Source organism: Homarus americanus, unplaced genomic scaffold (genome assembly GCF_018991925.1).
Source record: "Homarus americanus isolate GMGI-L3 unplaced genomic scaffold, GMGI_Hamer_2.0 scaffold39675, whole genome shotgun sequence".
In the NCBI taxonomy this organism is placed as follows: Eukaryota; Metazoa; Arthropoda; class Malacostraca; order Decapoda; family Nephropidae; genus Homarus; species Homarus americanus.
Window position 1 is genome coordinate 12,908,986 of NW_024736071.1, and position 23,137 is coordinate 12,932,122.

Sequence of the window (23,137 nt, forward strand, 5' to 3'; positions counted from 1 at the left end):
GTTATTCTCACCTTTGACTCATGAGTGTGACCTCTCACCTATTACAGCTGACAATATCATTCACTCTCACCTCTGACTCACGGCAGTCTGACCCTTCACCTTTGGTCCCAGAAATAGGGTCTATCTGTCCCCTTTGATATTCGTATTCTGTGCATTTCATATTAGTGTGAACACTAAGTGGGATAAATATAGGTCAGCTTTTATTTAGATATACTAACAAACAAGGTACTAAACCTTGACAAAGTATAGTGGAAAAAAAATAACATCAAAACAACAATAGCTTATTTGGACTCATTTGTCGAGACTGTAGCTGAACCTTCCGGGGATTTTAAGAGGGAGGGCATCCTGTAGGTCCCGTAATGAGGTGAAGACGTTACCAGGAGAGAGATGAAGAGTAGGGCTGCTCATACACCTGGAAGGGTCGTCCTATGCTAGTTATGTTAGGAAGTGGGATATTCTTAACGATAAATTATCTTTGATTATGAAACGACACCATGAAAAAGAACCAAGGAGTCACGAGAAATCTTTCGAGTGCTTATGTTCAGGTTGTGTGCACGAATGAGTGGATACATGCGTGATTCCGGGTTATCATAACTACATGTCTTTAGTTTTGTACTGGTGTTCGCAGTGAGTTTCTTTCCAGTTGTTAGTCGAGAAGATAAGTGTCCATAACACATTTTCTGATAAACTGCTGTAACTTATCTTTTACTTATTATTGACGAAAACAGAATACTTATAGCACTGATTCAGAGATAAATAACAAAATGATCGTAAGGTATGATGTCAAGTTCTTGTGGTGGAGTCTCGGTTAGTGTTGAAGAAATGACTAATGTGAATGAATGAATTACCTTCACTCAATATCATGGTGGAAATCCAAGTTATTTTTCCTTCCCTGAAATAAATCGATATGAATGTTCTTAATGTTATTCCTATAAGAAGTCTAGATTGGTTTAAGGTGTTGATACACAATATATATTTATTTCACCTTAATAAAGTTCCTGTTGAGTGTCCGAGTAGAGGCTACGGTGAGGTTAACACAGCTCCTCCTACCTCGCCTCCAACACATGAAAGTGTTCAATTCTTCATCTTTCATTACTCCTCATCTTTATTTAAGTTAGTTTTATATATATAAAAGTCAGCTTTAAAGATCCGCAACTGATTAATATTTTAATAAAGTTCTTTATCTTTTGATTACACAGGCGGGATGGAAGGGATTGGAATAGAAAATAGTACAATAACAATATTAGTGATTATTTATTTGCTAAATCAACCTTAGAGATCGTTTACTTAGTAAACAGGAATATATCATCAAGATCCACAGCAGCACCACCAGTAGTTTGATTACAACAAAAACACCAACTTGCAGTTAACAAATATCCGGAGTGACTTGCTAGAACAAAATATAACATAGATAACTAATGACTACAAAATCATTTGAAAAATGCAACTCTTTACTACGACAGCTAAGTCTCTAGTTACTAAACTAAGGTAAATTAATTACTTAGTGGCTCCTTGTTGCAAGAAGAGACTTACAGGTGCAGTGGCGCCTCGGTGTGAAGTACACCAGTGTCCTCGCCCCTCCTCTCTCTCTGTCAACCTCCTGTCCTCCTGTTTGTCTTTCGTCGTCAGTTTTACTTGTCGTCTCTGGTGTTAATTTGGTGTCATTGTTGCTCTCGCTCTCCTTGCCATCGACAGGAGTGGCCGTCACCTCCAGGATGGTGTCCATTACTACGGTCGCCGACCTGGACCGTCTAGCTCTCTTGTGTTCTTCTTCGGGATCTAAAAGGTTGCAGTTCTTCTTAATGTCATCATGTAACTCCTCCACATCTGCTGACGTGTCCACACAGCTGATGATCACGAGATGATCTGTGTCTGGTACACAGTTTTCAGACTCCTGTTGCACCTCCTGTTCCGGTGACGTGCCCCTGTGGAGCAGTCTCTCGGGTGAGTTGGTGAGGGACCTGGAGGTGTGAGGCATGGAATGTCTCCTGGTGGTTGTCTTCCAAGGAATTTCTCCTTATTCCCCCGGGTGTAGAGTTCCTCCTAAGAATGGTGCCCGGGGGCTCGTCGTCATCTTCTGCTGTGCCCCAAGGCTGTACCTCCCCACCACCAGTCACGTGGGGCTTCTGGCCAAACCTGGCGCGTATGGTGTTGATGGAGCGAGCCAACTCGATCACTTTGTCATCGTCACGTCGCTGTGGGTAGAAATGAGGCTATTACTGATCCCGGTCATAGTGAACGCATAATTTTTATACTGTACTGATGCTGGTTTATATGTATGTGTATATATATATATATATATATATATATATCAAGATTCGAAAACGGAACTCACGTGTAAGCAGAAAGTGTTACCACGACACTACTAGGAGTAAAAAGCTACCTAGGCTTTGTTTTTCACACAAATATTGCTCTTTCGATGTATTGATTAAGCAACACTCAGTTTAGCTGTATTCTCTACAAATTTAGTAATAAACCATATACGCGACACGGACTAACCACAGTTGAGGCTTCCGTTGCTTAATGAGACGAAAGAGCAGCCTTTTGTGTTAACAATAAAGCCTAGGTTAGCTTTTTAGTCCTAGTGGTGCCGTGGTAACACCTTATCTCTGTGGTGGTCCGGGTTCGAATCCTGCTAGTGAGGCATTGTTAATATATTGAGGCCCGCTTGTATTTGGAGTAATGAGATACCCAGTATACTTTACACACACACACACACACACACACGCACGTGCGCACACACACACACACACACACCACACCGTGCGCACACACACACACACAAGCACGCATGCACAAGCACGCACGCACACAAGCACGCCACACACACACACACAAGCACGCATGCACACAAGCACGCATGCACACACACACACACACACACACACACACACACACACACACACACACACACACACACACACCTTGGTTAACCATTTGTTTATTAAGACTATGTATCTAAATTTGTATAATGAACAGGTGGGTTGAAAGAATATGATTACTGCAGGCTGTACTTATAGCTCCAATTGGCTTTTAAGCTGAAAAATCAAGAGAGTTGACTACAACTCTTCAGTAAATACATATGGAATCCACATGAATCGGGTTATACAAACATACCACGGAGCACAAGCTGTTAATAATGTCGTCATATATAATTGACCTAAAACGAACTACATTTACATGATAACAATTACTCGAGTACGGAGGTGTTTCTTGGCCGAGGTAAGAACACTTGGGGTAAATGAGTAGTGAGGCAGCAAACACAGGTGATGATAATGTAAGAATGAAAATAGGTCTTAGAGGTGGACAATTATTCCGTCTGGTTTGATAATTTTAATGTTTTAGTTATATTACTGAATGTTTTAAGAAGTGTTATACCATTGTCTGATGTTAGTATCTTTCTACGTACAGAAGCGTTTATCATCTTTAGCTATTGTTTTAATTAGTTATGGGAATGATATATCATTTTGACAAGGCACCAGAAGTGAGTCTTTGTGTTTTATTATTTGAAGTAGCCTTATAACCACAGCTTCTCCTCGCCCCCAAGGTACACCCTCTCACCCCCTAGGTACACCCTCTTATCCCCCAGGTACACCCTCTCACCCCCCAGGTAAACCCTCTCACCCCCAGGTAAACCCTCACCCCCCAGGTACACCCTCTCACCCCCAGGTACCCCCCTCACCCCCAGGTACACCCCTCACCCCCAGTACCCCCTCACCCCCAGGTACACCCCCTCACCCACAGGTACACCCCCTCACCCCCAGGTACACCACAGTCCGGATTAAACTTGTTTTGTCCACCAGCATCAAAGTACTGTGTGTGAAGGCGTGTCACTGGGAGACACTGTTATACAAAGCTCTATATTGTGTTTGTTGAAATTACCAGAGATATAAGAGGTAGGAAGAATATAAAAACAAGGGATATATAACAAGGTGCGTTGCTTAAGATGTTCATTAATATGGAAAAAAAATGTCACTGTTGTTGTTGATATGCACAGCGGGAAAAATGAAGTGCGCGGCGTTTAATTAACTGTTGGGTGGGCAAGCAGCTTCTGGAGGGAACATTGGTTTTGCCCTCACCGTCATTAACACGTCTTCTCGTGGTTCATCAAATATTGTTTAAATTATCTCATTTTATCCTCGTGTGTTACACTAAGTTTAACCTCTGTTCATATTCACTCTTCAGTTTTGTAGGTGTTAGGTGATGTCTCCTCGACAACGTCACCTTCAGGCTACGTCTTGATCTCTGGCCAACTAATCGACGCAGTTACACAAATACTTTTTCTCGTATTTTTTATGTGATATCGATTCAGGGACCCAAGGTTCTCCGGCCACTTGGTGTTCTACCATTATTTGTGCAGCTGTGAGTTACTCAGTCAAGTGGTTAACTCGATCACTGGTTTGTTGTAAACACACACACACACACACACACACACACACACACTTGTGTATAGATAAATGTAACCACATTGAAATTAATAAAGATCAATAGTATATTAGATTATCGCATCATGATACAGAAGTCATGAGCACAAGTAACAGGTGTCTCACGCTGGCTTTTCATTAGCTGTATGGACAGTATTACGTCACCTCAGTGGCGGTGTGTGGGTGGAGGACACTCGCGGGAGACAGTGGAATGGTTAGTGTCAGTACGGTGAAGTAATTATTATCATCATTCATCTCAATACCTTATGTCAATTAGTTAGTTATATCATGAAATTTATAATGAAAATTGTCTTACAAACTTGAATCTTTGTTTTAATTGTTTGTAAATTAATTGGGCAAATGTTAACTTTCGTCTTATAAAGGTTGGCGGCGGCAACATTTTGATTTTTGTTCTTGTTCATCTGACGATGAGTGTATCTTAGTTGAGACCAACTTCTCAGTGTGTGTGTGTGTGTGTGTGTGTGTGTGTGTGTGTGTGTGTGTGTGTGTGTGTGTGTGTGTGTGTGTTCACAACCTTACCTTACACCGCCCCGCCCCACTTCCACACTACCTTAACTCTTCCCCTACATCACCCCATCCTCCCCCATACCCTATCCTGCCCCTCCTCAACCCGACACTACCCTACCAAACTCCTCACATGTCACCCCTTACCTCCTTTCGCTGCCCCTCCCCACCTTTCCCCGCCCCGCCCCTACAAGTAACCTAACCTATTCTGGTCACATATGATGCGACCACCTCCACTTGCCATACAATCAGCTGACTAATTCTAGCATTGGATATCTGGCCAGTAATTAATGTGTCAGACGAGGACTTAACTTGGAGATCTGTTGGAGATGGGGTGCGGAGGGGGAGGACTGACTGAGGGGAGATGGGGGAGAGAAAAGTGGAGGAAAGCGGCTGAACTGGAGAAGATAGGGAAGGGGTGAAAAGCGAAAGGTGAGGGTAGGGTTGGTGAAGGGGATGGAAAATGGAAGAAAGGAAAGTTCGGAAAGCGAAGCAAAAAAAAAAAAAAACGAATGGTAGCGGGTAGGATGCATTGGAGGAAGAGGAGTGGGGAGAAGTAGGCGGTGGGGAGGATTTTCACAGGTGAGTCATGAGGGCAGGTATCACTCATGGTCAGTTCTGGCTCAGTGGCAGCACCTCAAACTAGTCCTCGCCTGACATGTGTTGTTGCTCTCTAACACAGTTATCACACCACTCCAGGGGGTCCTGGCTGGCCTGCGACTCCTCTTGATATGTGTGTACTTGTGTAGTGTTTGTGAGTAATGTTTTAGGGAGATTCAGCCAAATAATCCCTAGTGACAAAGGATTGTTTGGCTTTCGGATTAGCACTACAACACAAGGTAACTTTCACTTAAGATGTTCTTCAGGTGTTTAACTGCGCGAAATCTCGAGTACACATAGGTTAGGTTAGGTTAGGTTAGGTTAGGTTAGGTTAGGTTAGGTTAGGTTAGGTTAGGTTAGGTTAGGTTAGGTTAGGTTATGTCAATTTAGGTTGCTAAGTTAGCATTTGCGATTAGTTTTAATTTGTAGGCCTACTGTTTATGTACAGTACAGTAGTTGGTTATTACTACGTCCACCGTAAATCAAATTTTCACTTAAATAAAGTTTGTTGAGGTAAAAGTATATGAAATAGATAGGAAAAGATGACTAACAAGAATTAAAAACAAATAATTACGGCGTTTGAGCAACGGGCACCGGTCACGCCTCCCTGGGCAGTACTTGTGAGGACCTTGTGCCCACCACCCTCACACTCCTCTACTCTTGTTAGTGTTACACCGTACAGCGTGACATATAACGTGGTATTGTGATGTGTGTCATCATCTTGGTGTCTAATTTGAGAATCTTGTTACTCAGATAAAGTCTTGGATGTTTTGTTGCCACATTCAACTGTTTATATATACATCTGCTTGGGTCAGGATCATATGAAATCACCGATTGTAAGTCGTTCTGTTAGACACTACAGTAAGGGTATCACGTCTCTTCAGTCGTTGTGTGGTGACTAAGCTCCCAGGCGATGAACAGATAAGTCTTGCTGAGTAAAATGAAGCGTGTAGTGAAGAGAACCTCTCCTCTCTCAACACACTCTGGGCCAGATTAAGGCAGTCGGGAAAGTCTTCACTTCTACACAATGTACTTTAAAACTTGGGGGCGTGAGTTAGCCAAGTTAGCCGGTGTGTAGTGTTAGGTGTGAGCGGCGGCAGCGGCCTTCTTCTGTACATCACCACCTGATACACGGCACTCCGGTAGGAACCGAGGCGACGAGTGTTACATAGAGAACAACATCTTTAAAGAGTAAATGAGATTTAATTAGGTAGTAGATGATTTTAGTGAGGCCATCAGGTCTTTCGTGAACAGGGAAAACCCACATGGCGTAGACTATTAGGAGGTGGTGGGAGGAAATTAAGCGATCAGCCGCGCCCCCCAACCTGACTTAAAGTTCGTCCATTAGCAACGGGCGATAGGCAAGACCTACCCCCTCGGGCTGGCCTGTCTACCGAGATGCCGCCGCCCTCCCCCTGTGCTAAAAATATTCGTCCGTACGGTGCGCCCTGTCTCCGAATCTCTGGCCGTCCACACACTCCGTTTGATGTGTACCGTGACTGAGTGACCTGCGGGCCGGCCTGCACCTTGGGGACTGTGGGTGGGCTTGAGGGGCGTCCGTGGGTGGAGGGATGGGGCGCGGGCGGGGGCGGAGGTCAGCAGGGCGGGCGTTGCAGCTAGCCGGCCACCACCCGCAGCTGACACCCGTCCGAATGCTGCTGTATCGATGATGCGGTTCCGTTCAGGTTAGCTGCAGCATTACCACGGCACCATATTACATGACACTCCTCCCTCGCTTATAGTAACACTTCCTATAAACATGAAAGCGCGGGCTTTAAGCTATGAATATATTTTTTCCTTCTTTTTTAATATTATCAAAACTTGCATAAATATTAAGTATAAGAAAATTAATTATTGATAGTTCGACTAGGTAGCTTTATTATACGGATACATGTTTTCCCTGAGAGGAGGGTTGGTAACACTGCTGTGTGGGTGGCCGGCGTGGCGGGGGAATTTCCCTTTCAGCACCGCTGTTACCAAAACACTTCTGTCACTGACCCGAATTTTGGCCCAACCTGGATTCTCTGCCTTAGCCATGGTGCCGGGGGGTAGGGGAGGGGTCACACTTGGGGCTTGGGTGGTTGCACTTCAGGTCTTAGGATCACATTGGAGGCTTGGGTGTCACACATGGGGTATGGGAGATCCCATTTGGGGTCTGATGGTTACTCTGGGGCCTGGAGGATCACAACTGAAGCTTCGGGGTCACACTTGAGGCCTGGGGTTACACTTGAGGACTGGAGTCACACTTGAGGACTGGAGTCACATTTGAGGACTGTGGTTACACTTGAGGACTGGAGTCACACTTGAGGACTGGGGTTACTCTTGAGGACTGGGGTTACACTTGAGGACTGGAGTCACACTTGAGGACTGGAGTCACACTTGAGGACTAGGGTCACACTTGAGGACTGGGGTTACATTTGAGGACTGGAGTCACACTTGAGGACTGGGGTTACACTTGAGGACTGGAGTCACACTTGAGGACTAGGGTCACACTTGAGGACTGGGGTTACACTTAAGGACTGGAGTCACACTTGAGGACTGAGGTTACACTTGAAGACTGGAGTCACACTTGAGGACTAGGGTCACACTTGAAGTCTGGGGTTACACTTGAGGACTGGAGTCACACTTGAGGACTGGGGTTACACTTGAGGACTGGAGTCAAACTTAAGGACTAGGGTCACACTTGAGGACTGGGGTCACACTTGAGGACTGTGGTCACACTTGAGGACTGGCTCCACATTTAACCATTTGAAACGTAGCTTAGGTAAAATAATACTGTAATTTGCAGAGCCTTATCAGTGGAGTATTGTACTTGAGTAACGGGTTAAAGTTGAGGATTACGGTACCATACTTAAATGCTAATTGGTATTATCGACGGCCAGCGTGTCCCTAAGTCACACTCGAGGTTAACTTCACACTTGGATCAAATTTGCCATTCAACTGATAAGTAATTGTTGTATGACGAAGTTACGTGCTGTTGTTGTTGCTGCTGTTGTTGTTGTTGCTGTGTTTGTTGTTGTTGTTGTTGTTGTTGTTGTTGTTGTTGCTGCTGTTGTTGTTGCTGCTGTTGTTGTTGTTGTTGCTGTTGTTGTTGCTGCTGTTGTTGCTGTGTTTGTTGTTGTTGTTGTTGTTGCTGTTTATTTTGTTGTTGTTTATTTTGTTGTTGTTTTGTTGCTGTTGTTTTTGCTGTTGTTGCCGTCGTATTTTTGTGCGTTAAAAGTCGGGTGTTTAAGCATCATTTCTCTAAGTCTATAGTTCTTACACTGCACAACAACTCCTGCTGTACTACACACACCTTCTACCTCTTGTTAAAGGTGAGGTATTATTTAGCTGTTTGGTTAAATCAGAAATTAGTATGGGATAACTTTGAAGCCTCGTACTAAATGGTTTTATTCTCAGGATATTTATAAATTTGACTTTTAATTGTTATTTTACTTAATTAAAATATTCATATTCAGATTATTGAGGTGTATTATTTTTTTTCCAGCGTTAGTGGTGTATGGGTCGTCTTGTAAACTTAAATGATTATTAGAGAAGAGAATTATAAATCGTCTTTCTCGTATTCACACAGATATTTTCAGGATTAAATCGGTGAGGGGTCAGTTAGGCTTACTTGTGAAGGGTAGGACACGTATGCAGGGGTTGGCACGTGTGAGGGGTGTAAGGAACCTGGTACGTGTGACGAGTGTTGAGGGGACTGGTGCATGTGAAGGGTGTTGAGGGGCCTAGTACATGTGACGAGTGTGAGGAGCCTGGTACATGTGAAGGGTGTTGAGGGGCCTAGTACATGTGAGGGATGTAAGGGACCTGGTACATGTGGAGGGTGTTAAGGGGCCTAGTACATGTGAGGGATGTAAAGGGCCTGGTACATGTGGAGAGTGTTGAACGGCCTGGAACATGTGGAGGGTGTTGAGGGGCCTAGTACGTGTGAGGGGTGTAAGGGGCCTGGTACGTGTGAGGGATCCTTAAAGAGTGAAGACTACGTGGGAGGCAGGCGTGTGGAGGAGTGAGACGCCCTTGAGGGCAGGTTCACATTTAAGTGTCCCCTCCCAACCCTTCTTCACCCCATACCACCCCTCCTCGCACCCTCCAAGCTCTCCCTACCCCTCCCAACTCTTCTCTGACTCTCTTCATTCCTTCCCTGACCCTCCTTCCCTCTTTACCCCAGCCCTTCTCACCTCTCACTGGTCCTTGTTCTTCCCTGCACCCCATCCACAGCCTTCCTCATTCCCTCCTTGGTTGTTCATGGCCATCCCCAAACCTCCGCCATCCCTCCCCGCTCCTCCACGCCCCTCCCCCGACTTTACTCCTTTCCTCCTGACCCTCCGCCCCCCACCCACGTCCCTCCTGGTGCGCCCCTCCACCGCGCTTGCCGGCTGGGGTGGTGGTGGTGGTGCCGTGACCTAGTTTGTGTGTACCCAGGGTCGGGGCGGGAGTTGGGGTCCGTCTGGCTAGGACACTTGAACCTTGCTTGCGGGGGCGGAGGGGGAGTTTGAAGACCACGAACGTAGCACCCCCTTCCCGCCACCAACTACCACAACTACAACTACTATTGCTCTTACTACCACTACTACTACCACTACCACTACAACACCCACGTCAGTATCTCATTATCACGCACTGTACCTTACACACACACTATTTCTTCAACTTTGATATAGTATGTTGACCCAAACAATCATCAGGGGTATACAGTAGTTACACACAGGAACACCATTGTCAGTAACCAGATTATAATACCATTCATCACTATTAAGTTTTAATGCATCGTCACCATCACTACACTTTCACCATCACTTTACCTTCACCACACCATCACTACATCGTCACTACACCATCACCACCTCACTTTCTCATTAAAGTACCAATACCTCATTGCTGACAATAGAGGCGCACCTGACTGCTTGTATCCCTTCCTGCTACCATTAACTCCACACTGCGCAAAATTCACTCCAATTAAAATGATCTGCGCAGAGCTGTATCCTCGACCTGTGACCTGACCTCACCTGTGACCTTTGACTCAATCTCCTGTTATCTGGGCGGAATTTATACACTTTGTACAATTTTTGTCTTCAGATCATTGACCTTAGCGTCTGGCCTTATTTGTAATATGACCTTTGACCTGGTTATGACGTTCAACTTAGATATAGACAACCCGACAGTCACGAACAAAAGGAGAAAGAGGTTGACAATACGTGACTTGTTCCTGTGGGTGGTGGGGAGGGGATAACTTGATACATCTAACAACCATAGCTTGTATTTCTTAACGTGTGTGAGTGTGTGTGCTGAAAGATACACACACACACACACACACACAAATATCCTCATTTTTGCACTTAGTTAACAACTCTTTGTTGTTCATTTGTTCTCGTCAACTCCCACTGTCATCCAACTTCACCTCACCTACAGTCACCCATCTTCACTATCCTCCTACCTTCCTCACACAACAGTCCAGGCCACTGTCAGGTGCCACAACCAAAATCTTCGTTTTCACGGTTTTAGAGAAAGATACAAAGGGATCGTCAGTTTGCAGGGGAGACATCACCGCCCCGGAGAGCGACTCTGACTTAGATGTAGGGAATATTTGGCTCATACGCGTATGTGAGAGATGACTGACGCTTCGAGTGTGAGGGACTCGAGAATTAAGCTAAGTCAAGGAGTGGTACTGCTCCATCACCAGCTGCTGCTGCTCGAGGGGCCAAGTGATGGTGTGGCGGAGTGGTGATCTTGAGAGAGAAAAGTGACCACCTAACACCTGGGTAGAGGATGGAGTTATTAACCTTGAAGGACTGTGCGATCATCTGACCTTTAACCCAAGATGAAACAATAATCTTGAAATGCATTTTGAAGACTTGAATGAGCCTCCTGAAAAGGTTGAGTATCTTGTGTTGTAAAATCAGTTTAATGTCCTTAATTTGTTCACTAAAGTATCTGTCGAACAATACAATAATAAAGAAGGAGCTGCTGTACTTACATCATAAAACGGACACAAGAATTTCACATACATTTTATGTAAAACATCCACGACCTGCCACCACTCTTATCTGTGCTCTATATAAGATTTACGATACTGACGTTCTCTGCACTCTTCACCTACCCCTGTATGTATTAACTAAAATATCGGAGACCTACGCACTCCTTAACCATTCATACATTAACTTACGCATCACCTACGTACTCTGTTATTAACACGCATTCTTCAGCGTACACATAATAATGTACCCTCCCACACTTGCATATCATCGTGTGCGCGCGTACACACACACACACACACACACACGCAGTCATCGACACATCAATTCCTTCTCGCTCTCAACTTATATTTCCAGGAGGACACCTACCGTACTCATTAGCGTTATCTTAGCCGCTACAGTTGATGAAAGTGGAGAGGGGTTTAGATGGTGGTGGCTGCGCGTCCGTGTATCGTGTTTAGCCCTCAAGTTATGATTAAGAATACGCTGTTAAGTAAGGTCGGGGGGAGGGGGAGACCAAGAGCCCTCGCTACCACCTGCAGGGGACGATAGCGCTCCGGTTGAGCTTGAGGGATCCGTGCAGTATCTTGTAATTCTCCTCCTATTAAGTACAGTGCTGGTTATAGTGGAACCCCCACATATGGCGACCACCATCCTGGGGAAGGAAGGATGGTTCCTCCTCTTCCTCCTGCTAGGGAAGAAGGAGAGGTGTAGAGGAGAAGGGGGCGACTGGGGAGGGGAAGGTGTGGAAAAAAGAAGGAAGGGAGGGGGTATTGGTCGGGTAATGGGAATGGCAGAGAGAGGAATGATGGGGAGTATCAAGGAAGAAGAGGAGGAGGTTAGAAGAATAGAACATACATAGGGGAGTGATGGACAGGTCAGATTGGAGTGAAGGGTGGTGTTGGTGAGGGTGGGCGGAGTGAGAAGGGTGGTGGTGAGGGGTGGGTGGAGTGAAGGGTGGTGGTGAGGGGTGGGGTGGAGTGAGAAGGGGTGGTGGTGAGGGGTGGGGTGGAGTGAGAAGAGTGGTGGTGAGGGGTGGGCGGAGTGAAGGGTGATGTGGTGTGAGGGGGTGGGTGGAGTGAAGAGGGTGGGTGGAGTGAGAAGGGGTGGTGGTGAGGGGTGGGCGGAGTGAGAAGGGGTGGTGGTGAGGGGTGGGTGGAGTGAGAAGGGTGGTGGTGAGGGGGTGGGTGGAGTGAGAAGGGTGGTGGTGAGGGGGTGGGTGGAGTGAAGAGTGGTGGTGAGGGGTGGGCGGAGTGAGAAGGGTGGTGGTGAGGGGTGGGTGGAGTGAGAAGGGTGGTGGTGAGGGGTGGGTGGAGTGAGAAGGGTGGTGGTGTGAGGGGGGTGGGTGGGAGTGAGAAGAGTGGTGGTGAGGGTGGGCAGGAGTAGGAAGGGTGGTGGTGAGGGGTGGGTTGAGTAAGAAGAGGGTGGGTGGAGTGAGAAGGGTGGTGGTGAGGAAGGGTGGGTGGAGTGAAGGGTGGTGGTGAGGGGTGGGTGGAGTGAGAAGGGGTGGTGGTGAGGGGTGGGCGGGCAGAGGGTGATGGTGAGGGGGTGGGCGGAGTGAGAAAGGGTGATGGTGTGAGGGGTGGGTGGAGTGAGAAGGGTGGTGGTGAGGGGGTGGGTGGAGTGAGGGTGGTGGTGAGGGGTGGGTGCTTGGGTGAGAAGGGTGGTGGTGAGGGGTGGGTGGAGTGAGAAGGGTGGTGGGTTGAGGGGGTGGGTGGAGTGAGAAGGGTGTGGTGGTGAGGGGTGGGCGGAGTGAGGGGTGGGTTGAGTGAAGAGGGTGGGTGGAGTGAGAAGGGTGGTGGTGAGAAGGGTGGGTGGAGTGAGAAGGGTGGTGGTGAGAGGTGGGTGGAGTGAGAAGGGTGGGTGGTGAGGGGTGGTGTGGAGCAGCGTCGTAGTCAGGGTCATGTGACTCGACCACGGGTTACCTCAGCTAGCAGACAACAACGTACAGTCGGTTTCGAGTGTAACGCCTCGTCCCAAACTCTTTATGAGTTCATTGGCTTCTATGGTGACTAAAACTGTATCATATACACTAGCATCTGAATACACTTGTTGGACCTTTATGTCTGAGGAATGAGTACAATTTACAATCTGATTTATGCACAAATTATCACGACACACAGCAGAGAGGAGTAACGGCGACAGCATCATTCAGTAACGGTATAAAACCAGCAGTAGCAGGAGCGAGGCAGCACCAGGAGCGAGGCCGCAGCATCAGCTGGAGAGAAGCAGGAGCAGGAGCAATGCAGCAACAACAACGGGAGCGAGGCAGCAGCAGCAGCAGCAGCAGCGGAAGAGGAGGGAGGGGAGGGGAGGGGAGGCAGGAGCGGGCGAGCACATGGCACTCTGACATTTTGACCTTGTGCTACGCCCCCTCGCTCGACGTTACCTTTTGTAGTACTCCGCGCCTGGCCTCTGTCCCAGCTCACGCCGCCCCACTCACCCTCATGAATGAAAGCTCACCTCCGTCGCGCCTCCCCTCTTCTAAACAAACTCAGATAAAAGGACTGATGACTTATCCTTCTTTTACACAATCAGGACAAGGACTGATCCCTTTTATCTCTTCACACTCAGGAAAGAGACTCTACTGACATGTACGTTTGTCACATATTCAGGAAAATGAATCTGGTGACGGGATCCTTTTTGTGGTTAACATGTATTCTTGTATTTTCTATCATGGACTCCGTAGTTACTTGGTGGGTTAGAGGGAGATAGGTTGTTGACTCTAGTGCTACCACCACCACTACCTCTACCATTATCCCTACCACCACCACCACCACCACCATTATCCCTACCACCACTACCACTACCTTAATTCACACCACCACCAATGCCATAAACCTCACCACCACTACCATATTCCCTACCGCCTCTACCACTGTCATAATCCCCACTGCCATAATCACCACCACCACTACCATAATCACCACTACCACTACCATAATCACCACTACCATAATCACCACCACCACCACTATCATCATCATCATCATCATCATCATCATCATCATCATCATCATCATCATCATCATCATCACATCACCACCACCACCACCACCACCACAACAACAACAACAACAACAACAACAATCTCCACCACTACCACTACCATAATCACCACCACCATCACCACCATCACCACCACCACCACCACCATCACCACCACCATGATCACCACCATAATCACCACCACTACCACAATCCCCATCACCACCACCACCACTATAATCCCCACTACAACCACCACCATAATCCTCACCACCCCAAATGCCATAATCACCACCACTACCACTACCATAATATCCACCACCACCAACACTACCAGTACCATAATATCCACTACCACCACCACCATTATCCAAACTACCACCACTACCACTATAATCCCCACCACCATTACTGCCATAATCTCCACCACTACCACTACTATAATATCCCCTACCACCATAATAGCCACCACTACCATAATCCTCACCACCCCACATGCCATAATCACCACCACCACCACCACCACTACCATAATCACCACCACCACTACCATAATCACCACAACCACCACAACGATAATCCCCACCACTACCACTACCATAATCACCACCACCATAATTACCACCACCACCACCACCACCATAATCCCTACCACCACTACTATCATAATCACTACCACTACTATAATATCCGCCACCACCATAATCACCACCACCACCACTACCATAATCACCACCACCACCACCTACTCCGCTGCTAAACATAACACTAACGTTACCACTGACGTCTCTCTGACAGATCACAAGACGCAATGCCTAAAAAAGAGGCAGTAAATATTTAGTGTTGGTTAGGGTCGATGGAGTCAAGGTTTGAGCCCGTAGCAACAGACCTGAGGGATGTTTAGTATTGTACCTTCAGAGTTACCGCACCTCCCTACCGTTTTTCAGTCTTCTTCAAAAATGTGGAAATGAATAAGGAAAACACACACACACACACACACACACACACACACACTACTACTACTACTACTTTAATGCCATTCGGAATCGAGTATGACAATCATCTAGCTATGATAAAATGATGTGAGTTATTGAGGATGTCACCTTCCCTGGTGAGCTCTGAGATGACTAGAGAGACCATTACGGGACCGACAGGGTCGTCTACAGATGTTACACGTGTAGGGGGTTACATCTACTGCGGGAGGGGTGGAGGAAGCGTCTTTCTGGCGTTGGCGCCTATCTGCCTCGAAATGCAGTCGGGCTAACTCGAAAGTATTGACATTTTCTCGTGTGGTGCTCCTCCAAGCGTTACGGTGTGGAGTAATTGTCTCCCAGGTGAGGGGGTCGATTTGGCACTTTTTTAGGTTTGTCTTAAGACTGTCCTTATATCTTTTTAGTTGCCTGTCAGCGTTACGTTTACTATTCGTTAGATAACTATAAATTAGCTGCTTTGGCATTCTACTGCCGTCCATGCGGGTAACTTGGCCACTTTGGCCAGTCTAGCGTAGTTGTTCATGGATAACGGTAGTCTCGATGCGTCTACAGTTGGAGTTAGCAAAAATACTGGTATTTGTTCTCTTGTCTTCCCAGTGAACTCGGAGGATGGAACGTAGACTACGTTGGTGAAAGTTTTCAAGTGCCATGATGTGCCTCTTGGAGACTGTATGCGACCCATGTCTCGTTGCCATATAGCAGGGTGTGGAGGACCACTGCTTGATAAACGTGTAACTTTGTAGATAATTTCAGCTCCTTACAGCTAAAGATACGATTTCGGAGTCCGTCAAAGGCTTGAGATGCACATTTGATCCGATGCTGAATCTCTTCATCGATGTCCACGGTGGTAGACAGGTGAAAGCCGAGATACTGAAAGTGCGTAACATTAGAGTGGGTAGTACCATTAAGCTGCAAGGATGGTGAGGTGTGTCTGAACCAGGGGCAGGCTGAAAGAGAATCTGAGTCTTACGTACAGAACATAAACCTTAAGACAAAAGTGTGCATACGCATCTGCAAAGGTGTTCAGGATCTCCTGTAGGTCGCGTTCGGTGTGAGCGACAAGGGTGAGGTCGTGTGCATACTGAAGCTCAGTAATGGAAGCTGCCGACACCTTTGTTCCTGACTGGAGTCGTCTTATGTTGAAAAGACCCTTCATCTGGTACCCGATGTCCACCCCGCCGGCTAAATTTGCGCTGGCACGAGTAAGGAAGGCAGCCAAGAAAATGGAAAAGAGAGTTGGTGCTAGTACACACCCCTGCTTAACCCCCGTTTGGATGGAGAAGAACTCAGACTGGGTCCCATTGCACAGGACACTGCCTTTCATGCTATCGTGGAGTTGCCTCACAATGGTGATGAATTTTGGTGGGCAGCCAAAACGGCTGGGGATCCACCAGAAGGCTTCCCTGCTGACCGAGTCGAAGGCCTTGGTTAGATCGATGAAAGCCATGTACAGGTCACGACGCTGTGCTCTGCACTTTTCCTGTATCTGACGGACAGCAAATATTATGTTAGTAGTGTCACATGATGGTCGAAAGCCACATTTAGATTTTGGAAGGAGGCTTTCCGCCTCAGGAAGAAGTCGTTTAAGGAGGACTCGAGCGATAATCTTGTCAGCTATGGACAGCAGCGAGATCCCTCGGTAGTTGCCACAATCTGACCGGTCTCCCTTGTTCTTATAAATATTGACGATGGAGGCGTCTTTAAGAGTTTGGGTGATTTCCTCCTTTTCCCATATATTCTCCAGGAGAGAGTGGAGACGGCTGGTAAGCAGAGGTCCTCCTGCTTTATACACCTCGGCTGGGATTGCATCAGGCCCTGAGGCTTTGTTATTTTTCATCTTTTTGATGGCAGTAGCTACTGTACCTCATCCAGGGATAGAAGATAGCTGAAGTGATCAGCTGTGGATACTGAGGGACCTGCTGGGTAGTCTGGATATCCACATCGGTATTTCGGTTGAGCAGTGAATGGCAGTGCTCTTTCCAGCGCTGAAGGATGCCTTCTTCGTCTTTAATTATTGAGTTACCATCGGATGAGCGGATGGGGGCTGCACAACGAGTGATTGGCCCATAAAATGTTTTAGTGGAATTGAAAAATTTGCGCATTTTGTGCTGATCTGCAAAATTTTGTGTTTCACATGCTTTATTTTTAAACCAGTCGTTCTTTAGATTACGAAGTTCCCACTGGGCTGCCGCTTTCGTCTTATGGAAGATATCAGCTTTGGCCCGAGATTGAGGGTTGTTCTGTCAGTCAGTTAAGGCAGCACGTTTATCATCGATGAGTACATTGATTGCCAGGTTATATTCATCAAACCAGTCCTGGTGTATTCTTTCGATCTGGCGGGAGAGTCTCTCTGCAGGTTTTTGTCATGACAGTGTCGAGAATATCTCATTCGGCACTGGTATTTGGATTGTTTGTTGTCGGGTTGTTTATCAGCCCATGTTCTAGCTGCTTTCTAAAAGCATGTGCTTTCGCTGAATCCTCCAGACGCTTAGTGTTAAAACCTCTTCTAAATGTTGTTGCCTACGCCGTTTTGGGGCGACGTGAAGTGAGAGCTTGGCGATCTCTTTCTCTGACAATGATGTAGTCAATGAGATGCCAGTGGTTGGATCGTGTGTGTTGCCACGAACCCTTGAACTTGTCGGCTTGCCTAAACAAGGTATTGGTGATAGTAAGGTTTGTGCAGCGCATGCTGAGGAGTAGGCCGTTGGGATTACACTTGCATCGTCCATTTCTCCCTATGATTCCCTGCCAAATGTCAGCATCTTTACCAACTCTAGCATTTAAGTCATCTAGGAGTACAACCTTATCTTCTCTGGGGAGAGAGGTTAGCACTCTGTCAAGGTGGCGTAAAAAGTCTTATTGATGTCATCCTCTGGATCCAGTATTGGGGCGTATGCACTGATGAGTGATTCAGTGTGACTCGGAGCGTCATGAGGCGCTCGTTGATCCCAACAGGCATTTCAGTTAGCCAACTTCATAAATGTTGTTTTTCTCCGCAGCAGGCTTAACCTTCCATAAGAGGTTGTATAGTTTGTTTTTGTTTGGATCTGTGATTATGATTGTGTTTTCGAACGCATAAAGATGACCTTACTGGGTGCGGTTGCCCAGCCAGGTTGGTTCTTTAGGCAGGCTATGTTTAGGGCACCTTTTCTGCCCCCCTCTTCATGTAGGGTGAGCAAAGTGGCTCCTCGAAAGGGCTGCTCAGTCGCAAATGCAGGACAGGATTGCACTGCTGCCTAGATCACAGTGCATAAACGACCATGTGCAGAGTTGTGACTTGAGACTCCTAGCAGTCATCTCTGCCTGTCCCTGTCGCCACTCGTCCATCGCCGTAGGACTTTTGGGGGGTATAGGGGTTTTGATGATGATGATAAGTACGATGAGGTGGTTGATGGCTTCGGGTGAGTTGATTTATGTGGTGAGGCAGGAGCGCAGGCTGCAGCCACTATCTTGGCTCTCCCCTTTCCTGATCCAGTGGTGCAAGTGTTGCAACGACTGGGGAGAGGGAGAGTTGCAATGGACTGACGATAGCTCAATTTGTTGGGTTTCGCCCTAGTAGCGTGTCCACCATGCATTGCCTTCGTTCGTCGGTGTAGTCGTTGGGTTCCCATGGTGGTTACCTCTTCTGCCTATACCATTGTTGGTGTCGTGTTGGAGCTCTGTAAGCATGTCTCCCTGATATGGGGCTCCACCACAGATTTTTCGTTCGGGGTTTACTCCCGTAGCCTTATACCTACCAAGGTTAATGCGCAAGGCAGCGGAGCAATGGTTGGTAGGCACCAGTACATGTCCACATGCCAGTGGGCCTATGCGCCGCCCCTCTGGGGCCCACTGCTGCTCTGAGATCCTCTGCTGGTCTAGCCTGGGCCCATGAGGCACTCAGTTTCCGTGTGTTGCCACCAGGAGGCACAGCAGGAGTCTTGATGGTGAAGAGGCTGTGTACTGGCAGGCGTAGACTTGTGTGCAAGTTGTTTCCCTGTTTACTACGAGGGCTAGCCAGCGGCAATAGCTGAAAGCGAAACGGAACAAGCAGTGCCTGCATCTTAACACTAACATAATGCTGACACACTAGACGTATTACACCACCCTGCGCGCGCGCACACACACACACACACACACACACACACACACACACACACACACACACACAGAATGTATATCATGTATATAGGTACGTATGTTAAACCAACCTTCCCTCATTACTGCTCGTGCTAGTATGTCTTTTATTTATTTATTTTTTGCTACTTAAGATAAACTTAATTGTAACACTCACTTTATACACACACACACACACACACACACACACACACACACACACACACACACACACACACACACACACACACAAAACACACAAGGAAAGTGAAGGAGAAAGTAATGGTTGTGTGAGTATTGATAGTGACCTGAAGTAGGGTCACCAAAGGTCGCTAGTCAACGCACAACTCCCACACGTCGCCGGGGGGAGGGAGAGGTCACTACGATCACCAACACCAACACCTTCATGCACCATCTCTTCCTGCCCGTAACCTTTGGGAGGTGATACCCCCAGGTGGAGGTGAATTAGTTGGTGATGCTATAAGGTGGTGACTCCCCCTAGTATCAAACCTTTTAAAAACGACCCCTGCAGATGGTGCTGGGGAGGGAGGAGACCCCTGCAGATGGTTCAGGGTGAGGGAGGAGACCCCTGCAAATGGTGCTGGGGGAGGGAAGAGACCCCTGACCCCTGAAGGTGGTGCAGGGGGAGGGAGGAGATCCCTGCAGATGGTGTAGGAGGGGAGGAGACCCTGCAGGTGGAGGAGGGGGAGGAAGAGGAGGGTCTTAGCGTCGTCACCTCCGACACCTCGCCTTTCTGGCTTTACCTGTTGGCCCAGGATTTTAAGACAGAATTTTTCGGAGGTTCTGTATTTGTGGCTCACCTTTCCTCCCCCTGAAGCCACGTGTAATAAAGTGTGGCAGTGTGCCCTTCTGACAAAGGAATGGTGGGACACTGGAATTTATCGAATATATGACCCTTTAGTGGAGTCGTTGATTGGAGGCTATACTAATCCTTTTAATGTAAAAACACCTTGCTTTGGTTCGCTATGAGGTACATTTTTTTTTTAATTCTCATGATTCGGACACGCGAATCAGGTTCAAATAGATTTCTGTTGGCCGTAGATTTTCATATCGCGGCGAGACAGGGATCAATATCAACACACACCTACCCATTCGTTGACAATGGTTTTTTCTAGCCGCCATACAAGTTATTAAGAAGTGAACGTGGATCCCGTAGTCCTTCAGGCCAATTAGAGACAGAGAAATATGGCTATGTAGACTACGAGTAAACCATTGTTATGTACACTAGGTGGTAGTGCAGTCGACACTGTACTCGAGCGTCTTCACTGTAAAGTTAGGTACCCCTTCACAGCTGGGTGGACTGTAAGGTGCCCTGGAAACGAGCCAATGATTCTAAGGACAAGACACGAGCTCAGTATCCACTCGACCGCACCCCTAGATATTGAAATTATCATTTCTTTTTAGTAAAAAAAAATAAAAAATAAAATAAATAAATAAATAAATAAATAAGTAAATAAAAATTACTACGTACATCATGTTCTCCCACACAGCGTGACATCATCATTCTAAGGCATCTGTTATTGATTAATTAGTCTGACTTTTATAACGTAAATTATGAAAATAAATGGTCAGTAAAATCAGTGAATGAAGTTAGCTTTACTGTAATGAGCTGAGGCGATTTTAACAAGGTGATTAATTACTAACACAGGTGATAGCTTGACGTCCACGTCATTGTGTTGTTACAATACCAGCTGCTGCCGCGCTACGCCTAGTGATGGCCAGCATAATTCAGGTCATAGCCAGAGTACAAAAGCATGGGACGCAATACAGTCTAATGTGTACCACAGCTGCCTCTCAGTGCTCTCAAAAGGAAATAATCTCATTGCATTACACATCCTAATATTTCTAAAAAAAAAAACGTTGAGTAATTGTGTTCATCGTGGCACCCACCTATAGTGCATGTCTGGCACCCACGTATAGTACGTGTCTGGCACCCACCTATAGTACGTGTCTGGCACCCACCTATAGTACGTGTCTGGCACCCACCTATAGTACGTGTCTGGCACCCACCTATAGTACGTGTCTGGCACCCACCTATATAGTGCGTGTCTCTCCCCACCGTGTGTACCGTGTCTGGCACCCACCTATAGTACGTGTCTGGCACCCACCTATAGTACGTGTCTGGCACCCACCTATAGTACGTGTCTGGCACCCACCTATAGTACGTGTCTGGCACCCACCTATAGTACGTGTCTGGCACCCACCTATAGTACGTGTCTGGTACCCACCTATAGTACGTGTCTGGCACCCACCTATAGTACGTGTCTGGTACCCACTTGCTTACGGCTGATTTCCTTTAAATAGCTCACTGTTGTTCTTACGTGTTGCTTGAGACGAACATCCCACCACGGTATACTAAATGATCCTGAGTTTTAATATTTATTCCACACTCAAAACCGTCTTCATAACTCTCCTACTCCCGTCTTATAAAAACCTAGCATATGCATAATATATATATAGCATGTGCCCCATATATTAAACATGTATAATTTAAAATCTCTTGCTAGGCATTGTTAAGAAATAACATTGGTCCAGAGTTACTCAAAGGTGACCCTGAAATATAAGGAAACATGAAGGCGTTGTTAGATTCACTGCCCTCCTGAGTTACTCCGTTCCGTTCTGTAGATTGGACTGATATACAGTATGTACAGTGGTGGTGCATATACAGTATAGGTTCTCGGTAGTATATATATATATATATATATATATATATATATATATATATATATATATATATATATATATATATATATATATATATATATATTTGAGGCTATATCAGTATTATACCGTTGGATGCTGTATAATCTATATACCAGTATTAAACGTGTTTGAGCTAGAAATTGTCCTAAGGAAAATAGGACCTGTAGTGGTATGTCAGGATTAAGTTTCCCCATGTAACAGCACGCATAAGATAACTAAAGTCTTTATTATTATGGTTTGAATTACACATAACTTGTACCGTGTTAGTGAGGCTGTACTCCTCACCTCACTGATGAGAGACATGACTGTTTTGATGACCGACATGAATACTCTGATGACCAACATGAATACTCCGATGACCGACATGAATACTCTGATGACCGACATGAATACTCTGATGACCGACATGAATACTCTGATGACCGACATGAATACTCTGATGACCGACATGAATACTCTGATGACCGACATGAATACTTTGGTGACCGACATGAATACTCTGATGACCAACATGAATACTTGATGACCGATGAATACTGATGACCGATGACCGACATGAATACTCTGATGACTGACATGAATACTCTGATGACATGACCGACATGAATACTCTGATGACTGACATGAAGACTCTGATGACCGACAGAATACTCTGATGACCGACATGAATACTCTGATGACTGACATGAATACTCTGATGACCGACATGATGATGACCGACATGAACTGACCGATATGAATACTCTGATGACCGACATGATCTGATGACCGACATGAATACTTTGATGACCGACATGAATACTCTGATGACCGACAT

At 46.4% G+C, this 23,137-nt stretch overlaps 1 protein-coding gene across 4 annotated transcripts in view; it reads right to left on the reverse strand.

The window, feature by feature from the left end:
• Positions 1 to 1,235: 1,235 nt before the first annotated feature.
• The window catches only part of LOC121871794 (actin-binding Rho-activating protein-like), a 61,173-nt gene continuing 39,271 nt past the window's right edge, over positions 1,236 to 23,137 (reverse strand). For all 4 annotated transcript variants that reach the window (XM_042374279.1, XM_042374278.1, XM_042374281.1 and 1 more), the window contains exon 5: positions 1,236 to 2,195. In XM_042374279.1, the coding sequence (XP_042230213.1) occupies positions 1,887 to 2,195 (309 nt within the window). In that variant the 3' untranslated portion in view covers positions 1,236 to 1,886. The remainder of the gene's footprint in view (positions 2,196 to 23,137) is intronic.